The following is a 22,844-nucleotide window of genomic DNA, read 5'->3' on the forward strand; positions in this document are numbered from 1 at the left end:
ATTGGCAAATAAATGTGCTTTTGGTAGGCATGAAAACAGATTCAATCCCTGGAATTCCCATTTATAGGATATTAGAGAAGGGCTTCTAACTGAAGACAGAACTAGGTGATACAGAGAACACCTGCGCCATGTTCAGGCATTCATAGAAGACATGAGGAAATAGGTGTGCATACAGCGTCCTTACCACTCCACTCCCAAATGTGCTTATAAGTCCCCTGCAGACCTTCCTGCTCAATGGGGAAAGGTGAAGAATGAAACAGGCCAGGCACATGCAACCTCTACACACTATGTTCTTTGAACCTAAACAGGGCTATGGTTATCAAAGTTAAGAGCCGGGCACTTCTCCTTCATCTCAGTGCATAGCATTATGAGACACTGACAGTTTCCCTGCCCCTGCAAGTGCAAGGGCAAGGAAACTCCCTGTGATGCCATCATGCACACAATCTTACTAGCAGTTACTGGAAGAGATGTGAAGAAAAGGAAACATGGGGCAGCTACACATTCTCTATACTGCACAGTTCTACCTCAAGATCCTAGAGCATACATCCATGACCTTTGGCCATGCTGGATGGGGCCGAGGGAGCTGTATTTCAGCATCATCTCAAGGGTCCCAGGTTAGCCACCCTTGCCCTAGAGCAGAGGTAACCAACATGGTACACTTCAGATGTTGTTGGACTCCATCAGCCCCAGCCAGCATGGCCAATGGTCAGGAATGATGGGAATTGTAGTCCACAACACCTGGGGTACCATGTTGCCTACACCTGCCCTAGAGAGTTACAGCCATTTAAGGAAGAATGTACAGGGCTAGACAGACTCTACAAAGGCAGTCCTCATATATCAGATATATACATTTATTTCTAAGTGCTGCTGGAAATCAGCAACTTAATTAGTGAACACTCTTTAAGTCACTCTAACTTACAAACCAGTACACTACTTACTTGTTATCGTTAATAAATTCTAGAATCTCCTGTTCTAATTTTAGCAGCATCATCCTATCCCTGTTTGGGGAAAAGCAGGGAGAAAAGGAGAGAAAATCATTCAGAGAAGAAATGGCTATACAACTCCTTGAAAAATTTGTAGATTAATGTCTTCCTCCACTCTATTCTTAAGCAAAAAACTCAAGACAATTCAGCATTGAAGACTTTGCTACCTATTCTGCATTAGCAGGTGCAGAACAGATGTAGCAAGGTAAAAGTAGAGATTTTTTGTTCAGGTGGATTCATTTCTGCACAGTGATTATACTTGGAAAAGTTACTTTTTTGAACTACAACTCCCATCAGCCCCAGCCAGCACCATGCTGGCTGGGGCTGATGGGAGTTGTAGTTCAAAAAAGTAACTTTTCCAAGCTCTGTTCTAGCAGCACAATACGCCATGGGTTCTCATGGTGCTTGTATTTTTGAAGAGAAACAGTACATCAGCACATAGTCAATGCCTGGCATTCAGTTTTGACATTATTAGTGAGATGGCAGGAGGCACTTTACAGAGAAGTATTTGGAAGCTATTTATAGGTGGTTTTTAGAGCTATTAAGGTTTCTTCCTAACTCATTCCAATTATTTTTCATCTTTCTGTTCTAATGCACAGTACATGAATGCATCTGTTTTGTGAGTCCGCAATACTAGAATTACTCTAATCTTCACTGATCTAAGTTTTCACGGTTTTCAAGGATGCTCCAGGAGGCCCAGTGAATGCTGCAGAGTTGCTGACGCTAAGTGGATATTGGTAACCTGGATGGGAGACCACTGTGAGCCCCATGTAACAAGCAGGGTTGTAAAAAAATATTTGTTTAAAAAATACCTCACAGGGATTGGACTAGACCAGAGATGGGAAATCTGTAGCTTTCAAGATGCTGTTGGACTCCAGCTTAGATCATCCCGAGCCAATATAGCCAACGGTGAGGGATTATGGGAGTTGTAGCACAGTGAAGTCAAGAGGGTCTCAGGTTCCCCATCTTTGGTCTAAACAGCCCACTGGGTACTTTACAACACTCTGAGCTTTAACCTCTTACACATGGCTAGCACCAGCGGTCAGGAAGGTCACTTAAGAGGGCTAGCTCCAAATTTGAAGGGATCAGTGGCAAATCGCCCTCTTGTAGGCTCTCACCTATGGGCCCTGGCAGGCTTACCTAGCAGCAGCAGCAGCAGCAGCAGAAACACTCCAATCAATTGCAGGTGGCTGAGTCTGGAAGCCATCATCACATACTTTCCCACAACGCCCTGGATGAATTGCCAATCCAGGGCATTGTGGAAAATTAAAATGGCAGCTCCCAAATCCAGCCACCTAGCACTAAATCAGGGTGTAGGGGGAAAGATGGTTTTAAAGGAAGCCCCAGGGCAGGCACAAGCAGTAGACTCTAATAAGTTACTCTAATAAGGTGCTGTGGCCCTGGCAGTTGCCCAAGGGTGCCATATGCTGAAACAGGATCTGGGCACTTGCCAATGCCCAGAAACCAGCAAAGAGCCTATTTATTCAAAGGCCTCACCATTGCCATTTTATGCCCAAGATGCTGGAGAGTGAGATACAAACATGCATCATGTGGGCACTTGTGGCTAGCAGGACCGGACAAACTGAGAGTGCATCCTACAAGACTCTCTGCTCACATTCTTCAACGCATCCCTCATCTCTTAAGTTAAAGGACCCACTGATAGTTGCTTACCTACCTCCATTAGGCAGATATCACCACCACCACCCCTCTAGATTCCACCATTGATACTTTCAGTTCCATCTCCCGTCTTTCCTTTCTCTTAAACCATGGAAGCGTGCAGAAACACCTCCCTATTCCCACTTGCAAATCAGCCACATAACCACATTGCAACCTACCTTGGGTTTTTCTTCAGTGTATTCACTAAAAATTCATGCAAATCGATTCCAGTGGAGTCTGTGTATTCCTGGCTGGAATCTGTAATAAAGACAGCAGCAGCACATTCAAGAAACATCCTGCTCACAGGGAGAGCATCCAAAGAGTCAAAATACGTAAAAACATAAAAGGGGTTCTGACAGCATTTGAGGGACCAAGTGCACTGCTGCCGCCGCCGCCTCTGCCACCATCACCACCAGCCTCAGCTGTCTCCCTTTGGAGTAAATGGTGGAAAGGCCATTGACAGGACATAACTCTAGCACTTTGAAAGAGCAATAAGCTGTATTTAAGGGCAAGGTCACCATACCAGTACCTTTGGATTTATTTCTTTATAAATAAGATTTCTCACCCAACTTTCAACAAAATGTCCCAGAACTTTCAGTTACCTGTTCTTCCACCAATTCCATGGACAACCATGTGTTATATACTCTATCTGACAGGACTTCCCTGCCTTGCACAAATCCTGGCAGGAGAAATTCTTAAACATATTCACAATAAGTACTGCTTTGTGGAACAGAATGTTAAGCCAAAATGAGAAAAGGAACTAATGAAGGGCCTTCCAGGTGTGTAATAATTGTTATCTCAGAACTTATCCTTGGATTATTATCACAAGAGACCAATCTGTGCACATGTGAGCAAAAAATTCCAGAGTAGTAAGGATGCTTTTGAAATTTGATCTTTGCAAATTCCCATATGAACTGACGTAGACTTAGTTAACCACTGGCTTTAGCACATCTCGAGCGTTCAGACACAGTTCTTGATCCAAAATATGTTTATTAAAGTGTATTTTCAGAGAAAAAAAGCATAAAAATGTTTTTGAATAGGTATTTAAGTTCAGATGTGGGGTAATTTCTTTTTAAAAAAAATCAGATTAATGTGAACATGGAATGGGATGCAACAGAACAAACTTACAAGTGGACACAAAAGTGATACAGCAGGGTGGGGAGCCTTTGGCCCTCCAGGTGTTCCTTGGCTACAGCTCCCATCATCCTTGACCACTGGCCATGCAGGCTGAGGCTGACGGGAGTCGTAACCCAACAACAGCTGGAGAGCCACAGGTTCCTCATCTTTTTAATACAGACTAGAAACAGGCTTACTCGCCCAGCCCTGAAAGGTAAACGAAGCAACCTTGCTGAAACAGATGTTGACCATTGAACTGTACTGTCACTGAGTTTATTTTCCATCAAGTCTGCAAGTCTGGAAATCTGTAGCTAGCAGGAGTTATGTCTTTGCCCAGTCTGGGAATGGACAGCCAAGGCCGTTGCCATGGTAGCATCAAGATAGACTGGGAGAGTTCTAGCAGCTATCTGTGTTGAGCTGAGTCTTCTGTGTCATGTCTTTGAACTGAGAACTTCTCTCCTAGGGGGGGAAGCAACTCTACATGTAATCTTAAAGCCTTAAGCCATAATGTCTTGTAGTAAAGACTCTTAACCTGATCTAATGCCTCTGTGATGTTTCTTGCTCAACTTAACTCCAATGTAACGTATGCTGTTTCACGCAACAACGCACACACGTCAACAGGTCTCAGTACTAATACTAATTTCAGCAATGCACTCCAATGGGTTGCTTGGGATACATCACAGCTGATCTGTGTTTTCATTATGGAAAAAGTGAACTTTGTCAATGTTTACAGGACTGCTTATCCCAGAGTGAGAGAAAGGCAAAACCTGATCGTGTTAGCAGTTGCCAGCTTTATTTAACATTCTGACTCATTCTACAGATACAGTGCCTTGCAAAAATAACCAGACCCCTGACCAAGGCTCTCATATTACAGACTTACAAATTGTAAATTGTAATTTCGCTCTGTAATGAACCTGGAAACACTGAAACTCAAAATCAATTACTGTAAGGTGACACTGGTTTTCTGTTGGGAAATGTTCGTAAGAAACATAAAAAACTGAAACATGTTGCTTGCATAAGTATTCAGCCCCCACACATTAATACTTGGTAGAGCCACCTTTTGTTGCAGTAACAGCTTTAAGTCTTTTGAGGTAGGTATGTACTAACTCCAGGTCGTTCAGATTAGCTGGACGTCGCTTGTGGACAGTATTTTTCAAGAACACCACAGATTCTCAATGGGATTGAGGTTAGGACTTTGACTGGGCCACTGTAGGACATTCGCATATTGTTCTGGAGCCACTCCAGTGTGCTTGAGATCATTGTGCCTTGTGCTTGGGATCACTGTCCTGCTGAAATGTGAATTTCCTCCCAAGCTTCAGTTTTTTAGTGGACTGAAGCAGGTTCTCTTACTTCCCTGTATTTTGTTCCATCCATTCTTCCTTCAATTTTAACAAGATGCCCAGTCCCTGCTGATGAGAAGCATCCCCACAGCATGATGCTGCCATCACCATACTTCACTGTACAGATGGTGTGTCTTGAGGCATGGGCAGTGAGGTTTGCGCCACACATAGCGCTTTGAGTTTTGGCTAAAAAGCTCTATCTTGGTCTCATCTGACTACAAAACCTTTTTTCACCACAGCTGGGGCATCTCATGCTTTCTGGCACACTCCAGATGTGCTGTCAGATGGTCCTTTTTGAGTAACGGCTTCTTTCTTGCCACCCTCCCATACAGGCCTGTGTTATGCAGAGCTCCTGATATGGTTGACTGGTGCACCATTAGCTCCTTCAAAGTGACTGTTGGCCTCTGTGGCTTCTCTTACAAGTCTCCTTCTTGTTCGAGTGCTGAATTTTGAGGGATGGCCTTTTCTTGGCAGTGCCTGGGTGGTGTGATGCAGTTTCCACTTCCTGATTATTGATCCAACCATGCTCACTGGGATATCCAAACACTTGGATATTAGTTTGTACCCTTTTCCTATCTATGCATTTGTATTATATTATCTCTCGCTTCTGTAGAATGCTGTTTGGTCTTCATTTTCCTTCAGAGCCACAGCCTGACCAATGATCCTTCAACAGTGGGGCTTTTATCCTGACAATGTGATAGCAACTTTAATGGTTCACAGGTGGAGGCCAATGGTAAGGTAATTGTGTCCTCAATAAGGCAATTTCTTTCATCTGTGTAAACTGGGAGCTTCCACAGCACAGGGGTTGAATACTTATGCAAGCAACATGTTTCAGGGGTGTTTTTTTATGTTTCTTACAAACATTTCCCAACGTAAAACCAATGTCACCTTACAATAATTGATTTTGAGTTTCAGTGTTTTAAAATAAAATAACATACAGAATGAAATTACAATGTACCATTTGGAATTCAGTAATATGAGAGCATTTGTCAGGGGTCTGATTACTTTTGCAAGGCACTATATGTCAATATATCACAGAGTTCAGAGTTGTTTCTCAGGCCAACCTAGTTACTACCAAATTTAAGAGAATGCTGTGCTAGATCAAGAGAACAACTGAAGACCAATAACTGTTATGCTCCCACAGCTCCAACCAGCACCCAATGGTATATGGACACAGGATTTCTGACCTCACAGAATGGAATGGGACAGTTCTTGCATGGGAGAAGCTGTGCATGCACAAGAGCCCTGTGGAGCTTTGAAATGTGTGATTTAAGTTAATTTTGGAAATAATTATTTAAAGGGCTGTAGCTCAGTGTATAGCACATATTTGTACACATAAGGTCCCCAGTTTAGTTTAGTTGTGGCATCTCCATTAAAATGATTTCTGGTAGCTAGGCTAGGAAAGACTTCTGCCTTTAGGTCTTGTAGGAGCCACTGCCAATCAGGACATATGACAATACTGGGCTAGATAGACCAATAATCTGATTCAATTTTTTTTATTTATTTATTCGATTTATATCCCGCCCTTCCACCCAGTAATGAAGACAACTTCGTCTGTTAAGCAATCTCCTCTACCTTTCTGCAGTCTGTTGATCTTCCTTGCCACTCACATGAAACTGCATGGTGACTCAAGTACTAGCCTTAGTGGCTACCACCCCTTTTAAAACTAGAAGAGAGGAAGAAACTAAGCCACATCTACAACCAACTCAGCGGTCATCTATGTTAAGAACAGGGCAGCACTAAGTGTCTGGAAGAATAACCTTTGTAAGCCTTTAATACAGCCTCTGGGGAGGTAGGGAGTCTCACCTGTGGCATGTGACATTTGCCAACTGAGGAAAAAAGCTACTTGTCTCAGGTAAAGAGGCAAGTGACAAATTACAGGATGTAATGTAACACCATTTCATATTCCAAGAGCACAGACTCTAAAAGCATCATAGCAAAGATGATTCACAAGAGCTGGATGTTTCAGTCACAGCAGCAAGGAAAGGCTATTGTTATATTACCAAGAGAGTGCTAATATATGCAGATCATCCGGAGACTAACAGGAAAACCAAGAACTAAAGGGAAATGTGGGAAAGGAGAGCTAGAGGAACACAAAACGATGCAAAACCCTGCACAAGTAAAATACAGGGTGGGTGACCAAGAAGAACCTAAACATGGATACTTTCATAGGAACATAGGAAGCAGGCTTAGATCAGATCTATTTGTCGCCTAGGCTGGGATTGTTTACTCTGACTGGCAGCAGCTTTCCAAGGTTTGGGGCACAGCTCTTTCACCTGCTACTTGATCCTTTCAACTAGAGGTTGAAGGGACTGAATCAGAAACCTTCTACATGCAAAGTAAGCGCTCCACCACTGAGCTACAATCCCTACTTAGTCACTGGGAGAGTGGAGGAGAGGATATGTGAGGTACCTTGGTGATGGATGGCCTGAAAATTCAGTCAGATTGTCTTTTAGTACATATTTACAGCCTACTTTTCTCACATTTAAGAAAAAGAAATACCTCAACCAGAGCATCTGAAGACAAAACAGTTAAGACAATCCCAGCCTATACAATACAGTTACACAAACACCTTCTCTACAAAACGGATTTGCCTCTGATATTTGAAGCTAATTTAATGCTACATCTTCTTTTCTGTTTCCCAAGCAGTAAAACCCTGAAAGCACCAAATATTGTTTAGCAATGCAAGTAAAACATGGACCATCACCTTGCACAATTCTGTAACTACAATGCTCAAGCATTTTTCATTTGTAACTAGATGCTTTACATATTTACTATGACAAAAACCATACTTTACATATCCTGATCAAACATCCTGGCTACGTTGGATGTCTGTTAAGGTCTTATGTAACATGGAAATGATTACATATAGGTCTTCCTTAATGTTAATGCTCCCTTGATTGGCTTTGGGCAATTTTGTCAAAATGTGTTTGCTCGTACATTACATGCATTTTAAGCATGGATTTGCACATCTTTACGTTTTTACCCCATGTCTTTAGAAACATAGTATCACAAGTGTTCCTGAGAAACTGTAACCATTCTTTGCCCCTATAAACAATTTCTGGCATTGAATTTTTGTGAATAAATTGTTGGGTTTGCTCCCAAGATAAGTGTTAAAATGGTATTAAAGTATATTGTACAAACCACAAGGGTTGCTGAACAAAGCAATAAAGGGATAACTAGCCCATGTTAATAAAATTTTGGTAGATGCCCTCATTACATAGACAGACAAAAGACATCCATGTATATGACTTTATAAAGAATAGATTTGACATACTGTACTTGCCCTTTGTTATATGATGATCAACTTTAAAGGAATAACAGCTAGATTCCAAACCTCTAATAAACAAGGCAGCAGTAGCTGCTGCTCATCTTTGCCCACAAAGAGCAAGTTCATTTCAGAGCTGAGATTGTCTTACCTCTAGATAGCATTTTCTTGGGGGTCTTCTCTTTATTTTTCTCTTTTTCTTCTTTTTCAGGACCATCTTTAGCAGACTTGTCATCTTCCTTGTCAGAAGGGCAACTGATGTGCAACTGTATGATATCCTAGCGACAGAACAAAACCTACACTTTGAAGGTGTCAGAGCTGATACTTGTCAATCAACAGAAGCTGGAAGCATGGTGTGATCACCTATTTGGATCCAAGATGGAATTTTATGTTGGGTCAGAACAGTTAAGTGACTCTAGGTGATTTTTGCTTCCCCATGCACCATGTGGCTGAGTGTTTGCTGGTGTGATTCATGTACAGTTATGTTCTTTATGCTGTATTGTCTGCTCGTGGCACTATTAAGCAAATAGGTCAATTTACAACGGACTAGATGGGTCTTTTAATCCATCTGTTTGCCCTGCCCTCTCCAAATCTGTGACATTCCCCAACAAAATAAAAGGAGGCTCTCCTCTTTAGACTGCATCTCATTATAGGCAACCAATGAATGATCAGATATTTAGGGGGCAGAATTTCCTCCAGGTCAGATAAGTTAGAAACCCTGTGGATTTTTTTTCATTCCTGTCTCCCATGTGACATGGCTCACTTGCTGAAGTAATTTTTAATATTTGGAATGTGCAAGCCCCTCTGGTATATAGCACCCTGTTTGCGCCTGACTGCAGCACACTATAATCTGAACAATATGGGCTTGCCGTACAAATGTATGCTGTGGGTACGGTTTACTGGTGTCTTAGGGCATTTAGGTATAAACTGCCTACAGTGATCTGACCATAGGCATTGTTGAGTTTCACTAGAAGATTAAAAGCTTCTTTATTAAACTTTGAAAGCTATGCGAGTTCTACTCTTTATGCTATAATCTGGTGACTTGAATATGCTATGTTCAAACAACAGGTGTGCTTTTTAGACATGTTACACAGTAAATCAGAACACAGGGCTTGCTATTAAAGCACAGTCATTAGTATATCAATATTCACTAATAGGCAAAAAACCTTGCGGTTTAATAATGTACCTATAGCCTACAAATATTTCTATCAAACTTTAAAAAGTAGGGAAATTGGACAGCTATAGTGAATGCACCAAGGAAGAAGGAGACCTGACCTCCCCTCTGAGATATTGGACTGCCCTACAAATTTGTCAAAATGCAGACACAATTTGGGTTGGTCTTTCACAGTCCAATCCACTTCCTGTGGAGCTTGGAAGAATTTGGTAACATGTGCCTCTGAGCATATGGTGAGTGGTGGCAACACCTGCCATCTCCAAAGATGGAGAATTACATGTTTGTATGTTTGTTGGTGTTCTTCTTACTTTGCTTCATTCCTGCGTTACTATTGTTTCTACAGAGAATCTAATCTAGAACATTTTATTTCCCTCATTATTCATCCTAGAAAACTGTGTCAAATTTATTTTTATTCATTTCAAAGGCTTTTTATTGGTCAGTGTCATATGATGGTGAAGATAGCCTTTTGTGTTTCAAATTAGAGGTAATGTTCTGTTTCTATTTTGGGTGCATTAACAGTTTGATGTAAAATCAGACTGATTACAATATGTTGCTACTTAAGCAATGACTCTAGTTGTTGGAAAAAACAAACTTGGCCTACTCAAGATGCATGTTTTCAGCCTGCTATGTTTAAACCACTTCATTTAAGGCAAGGTGGGCATGGTCAATTAAAAACACAGAGCACACCTAGAATTTTGCTAGAATATATTTCACTTCCCACTGTTTTATCTTGTGCAAACTGATACACGCCTAATGTCCGCTGGAGACTATTCTGCAGAATAGTCAGTGGTATTATTCTACAATTGTTTTTGGAGTTCAATGGGATTTATTTCTGTGCAATCATGCTTAGGATAGGTAAAACTGACTGGGGGGAGGGGCAGGGAGGGGATAGGGAGGGAAGGAGATTGGATGGGTGGGCACTGGGCAGAGGGGAAGCCCCTTGCCTTTCCAAGAGGAAAACATTGTGAACAGTATCATTGCTTTTCAGCATTTCCCCCACCTTTTTATTCTATAGCAGGCACATGTAGTCTCCCACCCAAATTTAAACCAAAGCTGTCCCTGGCCACATCCACACCAGACCTTTATTTCACTTTAGACAGTCATGGCTTCTCTCAAAGAATCCTGGGAAGTGTAGTTAGTGAAGGGTGCTGAGAGCTGCTAGGAGACGCCCTGTTCCCCTCACAGAGTTTTAGTCAGAGCAGATGACTGTTAAACCACTCTGGCCACTGGAGCTCTGTCAGGGGAATAGGAGTCTCTTCTCAGCACCCTTCACAAACTACACTTCCCAGGATTCTCTGGGGGAAGCCATGACAGTCTAAAGTGAAATAAAGGTCTGGTGTGGGTGTGGCCACCTGATTAGCCAAGCCAAGCAGCTGTGAGACTGACTTTTAGAACACTGACAGTTGGTTCTTACTGAGCATGCCCAACATTATCATTGAGTTCAATGTAAAATTTATTAAATTAATTAAAACTCAGCCAGGAGTTTTTTTAACTTTTAAACTGCAGAAGATGAAGGTCAGAGTATGGGGCAAAGTCAGTAATAGGATTACAGGTACTCTGTGAACATGGCTGATTTTTAATGAATTTCAACAGATTATGAGAACTCTGACAGAAAAAAGTCCAAAAGGGGTCTGGGGTTCCCCCCCTCTTTTTACACTTTGAACTCTTGATTCTCTCTGACTGGTTTGTGTATCGCCATGAAAATTTAGAGGGTTGTTAAGCTAGCGTTTCTGAGTTCAGGACTATGTTTTGTAAGATTTGTTTTGAAATGAGCTTATGGGAAGCATCAGAATGGCATGGGGCGGTATTTTCAATTTAACATTGCAGAATGAGAAAAATCCACGCTGGGTATAGTATACAGCCATCCTCGTGGCTGTATAGTAACCAAGATGCAACTTAACTAGGGGTATCATTTTCCCTTTAAATGCTGTAAACTTTGCTTTAGACAAGCTTTCAACCCTAATCTAAACTAGGAAGAAAAATGATCACTGAAAGAGGTCTCTTCTCTGGGCTGGAAAAGGTAACTGGTTGCAGTTAGACTTACCTGGGTATCTAATGTCACATCCACAAAGGGGCTGCAGGATTCTTCACATACAGCCAGGCTCCTGACTAGCCTCAGCTTTGAATTCGACTGAAAAGGGAGGAAAAAACCTCTGTAGTAAGATGTAAGCAACCAGAACTTCCTTCTAATACCTGCCTGAGCTACTCAACTCTATAATAATTAGAAATGCAAATTATTTTTGTCCAGTGGCAACACACGATGAAGCAATCAAGTAAAGGATACCAAAGTGACCCCCAGACAGAAAAGATAGCAGAAATCCTCCCTCTTAACACTCTCGATAGGGATTCTAATCTGTCACCTCTGAAGGTGCATAGCCACTGCCAACATAGTGCCTTGAAGGTTAAGTACATTAACAGGGTTTCCCTGCAGCAAATGAACCCATTAAGTAATCTACTGACTGTTGAACCACCTATGGTAAGTAACAAAACTGAATGACTAACTTCTTTCTGCCTTAACTGAAAGCCCATCATTCCATTGCTGGCACTTTACCTGCTTTCTAGTTATTCTGGATGATCTACTAGTAGCATTTAAAGAAAATTGTTAAAATAAATATCTGCCTCAGACTGCTTAATGAATAGACGTGTGTAGAAGACAATGAGAGTGTGAAGGTTAACAATACAGAAGTATTTTATTTGCACAAAAATAGTGATGGAGAACCATAGCTACCACAGCGGGTAGTGAAGTGCCACAGGTGGGGTGCCGCTGCTCTCCTGAGTTCCAAATGCAGCAGGGTGTGCCACTGACTAAGGGAGAGGGGGCGGAGCCAATCCAATGCTCCTGCTGCCCTGCTGTGCTCACGCGCTTTGCCTCTCCCCCACTCAGTCAGTGGCAGCAACCCACCCAAATCAGAGTCCAGGAGAGCAGCAGAGTCCCACCCACACTGCCTCACCAACCACTACGGCATAGCTAAGATATTCTCTCCAAGGTAAGGGTGGGGTGCTAAGGGTGTGTATGAAAGTGTGTAAGGAAGTCTGGTTCCATGGCTGTTTCATCCCAAAGACTTGGGAGCAGATAGTAACAGTTTAAAACCCAAAGGTTAGCTGAGTCTTAACGCAAATTCTACCTAAACATCTAAAAATTACAAATTAACACAGACTGCAATCCAATACATGTCTACCCAGAAGTAAACTCCATTGGGTTCAATGGGACTTACTTCCAGGTAAGTGTGATTGGATTGCAACCACAACCTCTGAACTTAAGCACTAGGTTTTACTGAAGCAGTAACCCTGTGTCTGGGCTTTGCCATTTTTGGACTGCAGAGGTGACCAAATGCTCCTCTGTAGAAAATAAATAAAATCCCTGCACACAGAACTAGCATATCAAGGGTAAGGGTACTAGTGCCTCCTTCTCTTCAACATGTTACTTCTGTATATGCAGGGAAAGGTTTTGTATGGAGGAGAATGTAATCATGTGAACTCTCACTTTCAATGTAATGGTGGCACAACTCAAGACACAGGTTTATTACCTCAATGAGAAGACTAAGTCTAAGTCTAGACACCTAAAGCCAGCCCAAAGATAACATTTTTGCATGGGTTCTGCAAGATACACAGGTTTCAGTGAGCTTGGAAGAGGAGACAGTTTCATGAGGCAGCCAATGAGAACGGTGGCTGTAGCCACCTGCCACCTGTTGTCTGAATATGGTGCATGTAGACGGCACTCTCAGGCTGATCTTTAAAATCACAATTATACCTAGAAGCAAAAGGCAACCTCTTTGAGACTGGTTCACTATTAAGGGTAAGGGGGTGGGAGGAAGAGTTAAAGTAAGAAGGTTTGGAATGAGAAAGAAGAGTCAAATTTGGAGAACTGACACAAAGGAGAGTTTCTGCAGCTCAATGCCAAGGATAACTGCAAATAGGATCAGAATCATATAAGCGCTTCTGTGGCACAGAGTGGTAAGCGGTGGTAACGCAGCCGAAGCTCTGCTCATGGCCGGAGTTCGATTCCAACGGAAGGAGGAAGTCGAATCTCCGGTAAAAGGGGTCGAGGTCGACTCAGCCTTCCATCCATCCGTGGTCGGTAAAATGAGTACCTGGCATATGCTGGGGGGTAAAGGCCGGGGACAGAACTGGCAATCCCACCCCATATATACGGTCTGCCTAGTAAACGTCACAAGACGTCACCCTAACAGTCAGAAACGACTCGCACTACAAGTGCGGGGACACCTTCACCTTTACAAGTCCCAGTGCTGCAGCATCATTTATTTATTTTAACAACATTTATTCAACACTTACTCAAACAAAAGACCTCTAAGTGGTTTACAAAAGGCAATCCATAAAATATTCATTAAAAAATCCAATAAAAGCAAACATTCAAAACAAGTTACATAAAAACGGTAACATATAAAATAAAATCAGTAATTTAAAAATATATATATACATACCATACTGATTATTATCCGGTAATAATAAGGGAATGGACAGTGTCTTACCTTGGCTCTTTTCCTAGCATGCCCATGATTGGCTGTCCGTCTCTGCAAAAAAAGGGGGGGCGGAGAGAGGAAGTTGAAAAGTCACTCTGGTTGTGCATTCTATGCAATGTAAAATACTTGCTAGGAAAAATTACACACAAACTTCCTAAGCTTCCTATACTGATATGCTATTTTGCCACTCCCAGCATTAAAGGGCCAGGATAGGCCTGGATGGTGATGGCAGACAGAGGATGGCTCAAGAGTGCAATCAGCCACTGAAATACTTGCCTGGAGGAATTTGTTACTTGCTCGCAGGAAAGTGGCAAATTACACGGCTTCTGTAATCCTATGCCTATTTCGGAACACTAATGAAATAATGACTTAACTGCCAAAGGGCATGATATTAGTAGATCAACTTCAGATTGCCAATTATGTTGCCACCATTTCCATGACACATTTTATCTTGCAAGAATCTAATGCAAACAGGCCAATTTTGTGCAAGACCAAAATCAGCTATGGCAGGAAACTACCATAACCATCTAAAGATGAAAGCTGCAATCCAATACACACTTACATGGGAGCAAGTCTCATTGAACCCAATGGAGCTTACTTCTGAGTAGACATGTATTGGATTGCAGCCTAAGGAAAGAAATAAAATCCAAGAGAAACATTGTGTGGGCAAAACCAGTTTAATCATCCAATTTCAATAATTTAAAGAGACCCCTAAAACAGATTTCTTTTCAGATCATGGTGTCCCCTCTCTCTCCTCCCAAAGTTCACTTTTTCTCAGAAGCTTTTGCCGAATTTGACACTCTTCTCCAAAGTGGCATATAGATGCATCTACTTGCATTTACTCAATGCCTTTCCTGCCCCTCCCTCAGATCTCTTTCACTGTTTTACTTTAGATTAAAAGATTATTTTCGTCCTATGTGTCTGTTAATTGCTATGCCCTCCGCGTAACTTTGGAGTAAGATGTGTGTGTCCGCAACACAAGATGACTGAAAAATCTTCCAGGGTTTTCCCCTCCTCCCTCCCTCCCTTTTTCTTTTACACTTTGGATGGAATGAAGAGGTGAAACCATCATGGTTACACTAAGGCAGCTATTAATTCTACACACACTTACGTCGGAGTAAGTCCCACTGAACTCAATGGGATTTACTTCTGTGTAGATATGCACTGGATCGTACTACGAGAGGTTCATAGGATTCATCTATGGGGCAGACAGGAGGAAACAAAATTGGCCTGGAAGAGATTTCCTACAGTGGTCCAGTATGTCTCTATAAATTATAAAATCAAATCGTAGCATGACAACAACCTTAGCGGATATTACCATGATGCTTTCTCTAACACTACCAGGTTTGTACCATGGTGGGGAGATGGAGGAGTAGCTCTGTGGTAGAACAGATGGCGCTGTTAAATGTCCAGAACCTCTGGAATCCCTAGTTAAGTGAGCTGAACAATAGGGCTGGGAATGACGTCTGCCCGAGATGCTGTAAAAGGTGAGCTCAAGATCTATTGCCAGTTAGCACTGGGCTTTGATGAATCTACTGCTCTGACTGTGTACACAAGAGATCTTCCTCTAGTTACCTGAGATTCTTGCCGTGTGCTGTTCTCCTCCCCATCCTTCTCAACGTCCTCTTTGCTTGGTGACCTGGATACAAATTTGTTTTTGTTCACAGATTCTTCAACCACCTTCTTTTCTGACTCTTTCATTATCTCCAGTGTTTCCTGTGTTGTGTTGCTGTTAGACATCTTCAGCACAGTATAGGGTTAGTGATGGGCACCTGCAGGTAGGGGCAGAAGGGATGGAGGTCAGTGCACCCAAGAAGACAGGGTGTTTTTTTGTTTTTTTTTACACAGAGTTCCCTGTTTCACCACTCTGTGCCCCATGCTGAAGCTATGCTTGCTCAGGGTCTTGGCTCCAAGGTCCATCTTCCTATTACTGGTGATCTATGTTTATGTCCTCTGCAATATCTATCCCGACTTTAACCTTTTCCCTCCCCATTGTACTCCTGACAAAAGTCACATACTGCAATCTACTACAGTATTTGCATCATTGAGAGCTTCCCTCCCAATGCAAATAGTAATGGGGTGGAAGCAATAGTTTTCATCAGAACTACAGCTGGGGGGAAGGGGGTTTGGAGAGAAGACCTAAGCTTGAGCACCCTATGACACCTATTTGTGTTTTAAAACCAGTCATGCTAAATGCAATCGCTCATTTATCTTTGCCCCTCAATGGCTGGGCTCACACGGTGCAAAGCTAGGTTTCCTCTGGTACTATGCCTGAATATACCCCTGTACCATCTCATAGGTAAATGAATGTTTACTTTCCCACACAGAAATGAATAACCAAATGCTGCATTTGGTGACACTGTTTTGGTGAAGGCAAAATCTACCCATACACACCGACCCACTAAGAGGAATCCCACAGATGCGTGCACAATAGCTACAGAAACACACATCATAATTACGGACATTTTCCTAATGCTGTAAAACAGAGGGTCTATCATTCAACATAGGTGAACCTCCCATAAATTATTATGTTGTTAATTATGTTCCTTTCAATGTGGATAGTTACTGTCTTTATTTATTTTGTATCTGATTATCACTTGCAATGTTTTATTTTGATGTTTTGTAATGTTCTATTTGATTATTTAAGACAAGATGCAAAACCCTTAGAGATCCTTTCAGAAATATGAAGTGGTATTATTTAAAGATATAATAAACAAGTAAGGGAAAGAGGAGTGAAGAAAACAGTATTTCCCATGATTAACAAAGGCAACCCCAAGTTCTGCATTTTAGGAACTGGGGCTCAATTTTCATTTCAGTCTGGAAAAGGCATACTGAAATAAAACCAGAAAGACAAGCATACAAGGTTAAGCACATGATTTAAGATCAGCCATTAAACAAACTAACGTCTGTATAGGGATTTGAACCTTGGTCTCCCAGAGCTCCATTAAGCACTGCCTGCATTTACATTTAATTATGAAAATCCCTTTCCTTGAGATAGCTGTCCTTAACCCTACTGCTTTCACCTGTTTGTGTTTAAGCAAGCCATTTGCCAGATCAAGTGGCATAATATCAATTTGATATGTTTCTAGCAAGAAGTACCGTTTCCCACCATGAGATCAAAAAAAGAACAAATGTGCATTAGTAATTTTGATAGATGTTGACTCAGCAGCATCAAGTACAGAAAGGACAAGTGGAGATGCTGTTCTGGCATGAGGCATCAACAGTCACTTCTAAGTCTGTTTATGCAAACAGAAGGGCATGGTTTTAAATGTCCAAGTTTCAGAATTGAATCTGTAGCTAATGCAGACCCATTCAAGCAGGTTTGGATAAGTTCCTCTTAGGGTTTTACGTCAGCAAAACCCTAGGAGGAGGGTTGGGCTAAGACAAAAATAACCAGCTCCCTAAAGTAAAGCTATGGAGCATTCTGCAGAACTTCAATTGGGCATGCAAAATCTGTGGTGGAAGAGGAGAGTTCCTATGAAGTTGCAGAGATGTACCAAGAAATGGGCAACTAACTGGTTGTGGTAACAATGATAAGGCAATGGGTTTTCATGAGCAAAAAGACCAATCAGCAAGAAAATGTATGATGTATTGTTGAGTTCCTGTGACAGAAAAGCAATTCATAAAATGTAAAAAAAAAATTATAATCCCACAAATGCTACCTTTGTTTCCACTTTATTCTTAACTGCATTTTATTACATAGAATCCCATCACCAGCTAGCTGTATATTTTCACTAGCTCACTGAAATGTCATAGTTGGTTGAAATCACCCGAGCAGAAACAGCTCAGAATTTCACTTTCAGCAAAAACATACTGCCAATTTTGCACACAGGCCTCCCGAGAAACGTTACTATCTTCCTGAAGCTATTTTCGCTTCCCTTTAAATTCCACAAAGTGTTAATTGAGCAGAAATCTCCAGATATGCCGTGAAATTTTGTTTTAGGTGAAATTTAATGTCAACTGTAATTGTAACAAGAAAGGGCTCCAATGTACATCCATGTGCAACTGCACTGTGGCAAGACAGGTGAAGGTCACAGGAGAACCCTATGAGAACACAGTGACTTGCATATGCCTAGCTTAAGTCTCTAGATAGCTTATTTACTAGAACTCCAGCTATATAACAATTGGGAGGCAGAGAAAGGAAAGCACAGGCAATAATGTTTATCAACTTGTTTTAGTACACTCTTCCCAGGAACTCAACAGAAAAGCAATCAGATACTATAAAGATTTATTGAGTGTTGGCCCTAACATGGGAATTACTAATATTCACAAGCTAATTCAAACTAATTTCTATTTAATTTGTAGTGCTGCTAAGCACTGAACATGCATTATTGCTTGTTTTGCAGCTACTGGTCTGGAATTACCAATTACTAACCAGAAGTCTGGTTTCCGGACAATTACCACAGGGAAGGATGTCTAGGTTTAGTCATTATTATGTTAAGAGAGTACACCATGAAGAAAAACTGAGGCCCATGTTGCCTGATAATTAACAGGAGAGGTACACAAGGTCAGTTGCTACTTGTTAAGAGCAACTAATATCCCTTAAATATGTTGCAATCAGGGTGCTTAAAAGGAAAGACTAATGGACACGAATGTGCGAAGTGGGGATTCTAATCCACACTACTGACTTGAGTAGAGAACCAATGAGCCTTAATTGTTCAGGCTTACTTAACAGATAGTGTCATCTTGTGTATATAGTGCAAGACCACCGGTGTGAGATGCATATGCCAATTCCATTTACCATGTTGAATTCTAAGAGCACTCGGCACAGTTCATAACATTGTGGTTGCAGCCTTAGTCAGAATGCAAGAAAGAAGAGACTTGGCTCCTAGCTCTAGAGAACCGAATTCAGTTAACAGCAGACCGGCCCTGCTTGTAAAAAACAAGATGCTTCAGCTGTAAAAGGCCAGTAGGGCTGAGGATACTTTCTGTTTTTGTACAATGACCTCCAAGAACAGCGGGGGGGGGAGGGTTTATGGGTCAAAGATGATTGAAGCCTCAAATATAGCTCTGCATAAGACCCTGTGACCTTTACAAGAGCAGATTACTTCAAGCATATTACACTAATCATTCCTATATCTGCACAGGATTCCCACTGCAGGCTAGTGAGAATTCTAAATACTGATTTGGGCCTGAAAATGCTTTTTGCACCACAAACTGCAGGAACTCCCCCCTCCTCCCCCCACTGTGATTTGTAAGATCTGCCAGGGTGAACTGTTGGCCATGCCCTTTGTATCCCAAGCATGAATTTTACTGATTTCAATCATTTATGCCCCACATTTCTATCAAAATACTCAATGAGGCAAACTTCATTTAAGCAGCATGCCAAAGCTCCTGAGAGGCAAACAAAAACTTTTGTATCTTTTACTTCTCCACACTTGACGGTTCATTAGACTTTTGAACTTAAGTATGTTTTACAAGTGAATCTAAAAAAATGCTTAAACTTGTGTGCCCAGAATTAAGTCTGGCATTATATTAGGTGGATGGTTTGTGTCTTGGCACAATGGATTGGCATAGTGGTGTGAAGGTGGAAAATGGAGGATCTAAGGCAGTAGGGATAACTGCAAATTTAAATCCAGCACTACCTTGAAATCATCACTCGTTTGCCACTTAAGCATGTAGTTCACTGGAATACAGCAAAGCCGAGAGTTTCCATTTTGTCCCTAATGCTATCCTATCCAGTTCTCCATTTGCCACTGCTGTATATACTACCATCTCTAGAGTGTCAAATCCTTGAGGTTAAATCTTTAGGTACTTTCACACCGTACTTCTGTTGAAGCAAGCAAGCAAACCTAATAATTCCTGAACACATGCTCAGCAGGAAGAGTGTGTCAAACTGACAGTTATGGATATGGCTGGCAGCAGGACCCACTGTCATGGTGGCATAATATCCACCTGTGCAGACAATGAGTTGGAGCATTATGTTCTGACCTTGCCAATTCCATAGCACATCAGTGCTTAGATCCCACTATTTTCTTCCTACCACCTCTCAATTTTTAGGGGAGGGGGGAGAGAGAAGCTGAGCTGTAATTCCATCAGTCCCAAGCAGGAGCAGCACACATACTTTCCTGTTATCTTCCTCAGCTTCCTCCCACCAGGCCAGACAGGGGCACTGAAGAAAGAGTTACCTATTTCTTCCTCCATCCATCCACAGAAGTTAGTTTCTCCTGGAAAATCAGATTTCTCCTCCACGCCCACAGCACATGTACACTAGGGATATTATGTAGGAGCTTATAATGCAATTCAAGTCACCACACTGTATCCACACCATTTAGGTTTTCTGGGGAGAGGGGGGTGTTATTTTGTTGATTGTTTTCTCATTTGCTCCAAATTTGCACTACAGGACTGATGGATAATGATGATGATGATGATGATAATAATATGTATTTGTATGTTTTATTTTGTACGTCGCCCAGAGTGCCTGGATAACCAGCCAGATGGGCTAATAATAATAATAATAATAATAATAATAATAATAATAATAAATAATAATAATAATAATATACTACTATCCCACCCTTCCTCCCAAAAGGAGAACTTTTGGCCTTAGGTTCTGATAGAAGCTACGCTACAAGCTCAACAGTCTGGATTGGGTGAAACAACACTGCACTAGTAGAGGAGGAACACTCCTCTGTTCCTGGCAAACACACATCTCTGATATAAACCTATTACTCTTTATCGTGCTTATTACCATTCTATAACTCTGGTTCATGGAATTTGGCACCTAGTTCACCATCTCATACCCAACACCAGTTCCAAAGAATCAGTTTGCATTTTAAAAGTAGACAGTTTCTAGTTAACACCAATGTGACCATAGATCTGAAGATATTCAGGCAGCACTGTTAATAAGCTCCAGTATTGAAGGGGCAAGGCCATTTACCAGTATGCCACCATCCTGGCCTACAATAGGCAGCATGCCTCTGAATACCAGTTGCAAGGAATCACAAGTGAGGAGAGAAGTAAAACACTGAGGTCCTGCTTGTGGATCTGTCACTGTAAGAACAGGATGTTGGATTAAATGGGCCTCTGGCCTGATCTAGCAAGGTTCTTTTTATGTTTTTAGTTATATATCACCCTGATAACCCTGAAGTGTCCCCAGCTTACCCAAACCTGTCCTCTTATTATCAAACAGCACCTTCTTAATTCCAAATGTCAGGCTCAGAATATAAGTGTATAAACTGATCAACTCTACACTAATTGGTCCATTTTGCTTGACGTTATTGAGATTTTTCAGCGCAGAATCTCAACTTCCTTAGCCCAGGGTTCAAAAAACTTCCACTGCAACCCAAGTTCAATTGCACGGAATTGAAAGGCAATTGCTTTCAACATTAGCAACAATTTAGAGTAAAGGTAGCAGAATCCAAAAGTGGGGAGTTCAACCAGATAGGGTTTTTTTAAATTACTGTATCATTACACCACCACCACCACACAAAAAAGATTTCAGCACCACTCTCTTCCTATTACTGTCACTGCCGAGCTTGTTTCTGGAACAGAGAGTCTAAAAAGACATAAATCCCACCAGCGAGTCTCTAGGCAGCGTGCCATGCAGAGCAGCAAACTGCGGATGCTGGGTTCAGCTAAGGTTCTCTCTACGTTGACAGGCACAATGGACTAAAAATCACTAACCAAAAAAAAAATACACAATTCATCAATCTTGCATTGTGCCTTACCAGCCAACATTAGCTTGTTGCATTCCACAGCCCTCCCCCCGGCTGGATTCATGGGATTTTTCTTAAGTCACAACCTGAAACTGCATGGAGGGAGGGAAGCCCAACACAAGAAAGATCTCCCCCTCCATCTTTGCAGCATATGAGCTGACAGAATGGTGAACATTAACTGCTACTTGGGAGTGTCTCTTTATCCTCATGCAGACCACACCAGCCCTCTACAGCCTTAACCTGGCCTTACGACATAATAATGGGGGGGGGGGCCTGAAGGATGAAATATTAGGAACTGTTTATATAAAGGTAGGACGTTGGGTGACATATAGAGCTACACTCCAATAAGATAGCCTTTGGCTACAGCTTGCCATATTTGGGGTTAGACTGACTGCCGACCTGAAGGTTTGATGACAGGTGTTGTCATTCAGCGTGCAGCATGGTTCACTTGCTTGAATTGCCTGGCACTATTACTGTGGAAGCCTCTTAAGGCTTGTCTTCTGCTTGTGACATACTGAAGTCTGGATTGTGAGGGCCTTAAATGGATAAACCAGACTACATGGGCTGATCCAGCAACATAATTGCATCAGGTTAGACCATGTGGCCATTTTATCCTGATTCTGTAATTCTCTACCCAAAAGAGTCCTAGACATGTATGTGACTTCACTCAAAGTGCAGTGGTTGTAACTTAAGATATTTCAATAGTCCTTTTACACATGCAGTAGTTAAGAGAAGAGTAACAGCACGATGAAAGTTTGGAGAGTAGCAATTCCAACCTGTTAACAATTTCAAATACAAAGCAAGGGATGATGGCTCAGGATTAATTTAATCCAAATATAGACAACTCCTACATAGCCTGAAGTGTCTCCACCGCAAACATCTACAGGATGGCAATGTGCAAAGTTACTTTTCCAAAATTCCATATCAGTTTTGACTACTACACTGGGAGTGAAGGCGAGAAGGACCATCCCACCAAAAATATCTAAATAATCCCAGCAGCAGAGGTAAATCCTGTAGGAGCCTGAGAAGTTGTCACCAGGGTAGGTAATAATCTGCTGATGTCACCTGAAATAAAGCTCAGCTGGTATGAAACTCCCTGAGGAACTATATTCTGCATAGTTCCTGATGGAGAAAAGGGGTTAAGAATCTATGCTCTTTTTTCTTCTTC

At 41.7% G+C, this 22,844-nt stretch overlaps 1 protein-coding gene across 15 annotated transcripts in view; it reads right to left on the reverse strand.

Annotated features, from left to right (window-relative positions):
* R3HDM2 (R3H domain containing 2) overlaps positions 1-22,844 on the reverse strand; it is a 203,183-nt gene that overhangs the window by 60,349 nt on the left and 119,990 nt on the right. For all 15 annotated transcript variants that reach the window (XM_061614635.1, XM_061614628.1, XM_061614634.1 and 12 more), the window contains 6 exons: positions 15,594-15,790; positions 14,028-14,069; positions 11,582-11,668; positions 8,515-8,641; positions 2,819-2,897; positions 939-998 (listed from right to left, as the gene is read on the reverse strand). In XM_061614635.1, the coding sequence (XP_061470619.1) occupies positions 939-998; positions 2,819-2,897; positions 8,515-8,641; positions 11,582-11,668; positions 14,028-14,069; positions 15,594-15,758 (560 nt within the window). In that variant the 5' untranslated portion in view covers positions 15,759-15,790. The remainder of the gene's footprint in view (positions 1-938; positions 999-2,818; positions 2,898-8,514; positions 8,642-11,581; positions 11,669-14,027; positions 14,070-15,593; positions 15,791-22,844) is intronic.

The sequence above is a fragment of the Rhineura floridana genome, chromosome 3 (genome assembly GCF_030035675.1).
Source record: "Rhineura floridana isolate rRhiFlo1 chromosome 3, rRhiFlo1.hap2, whole genome shotgun sequence".
NCBI classification, from domain to species: Eukaryota; Metazoa; Chordata; class Lepidosauria; order Squamata; family Rhineuridae; genus Rhineura; species Rhineura floridana.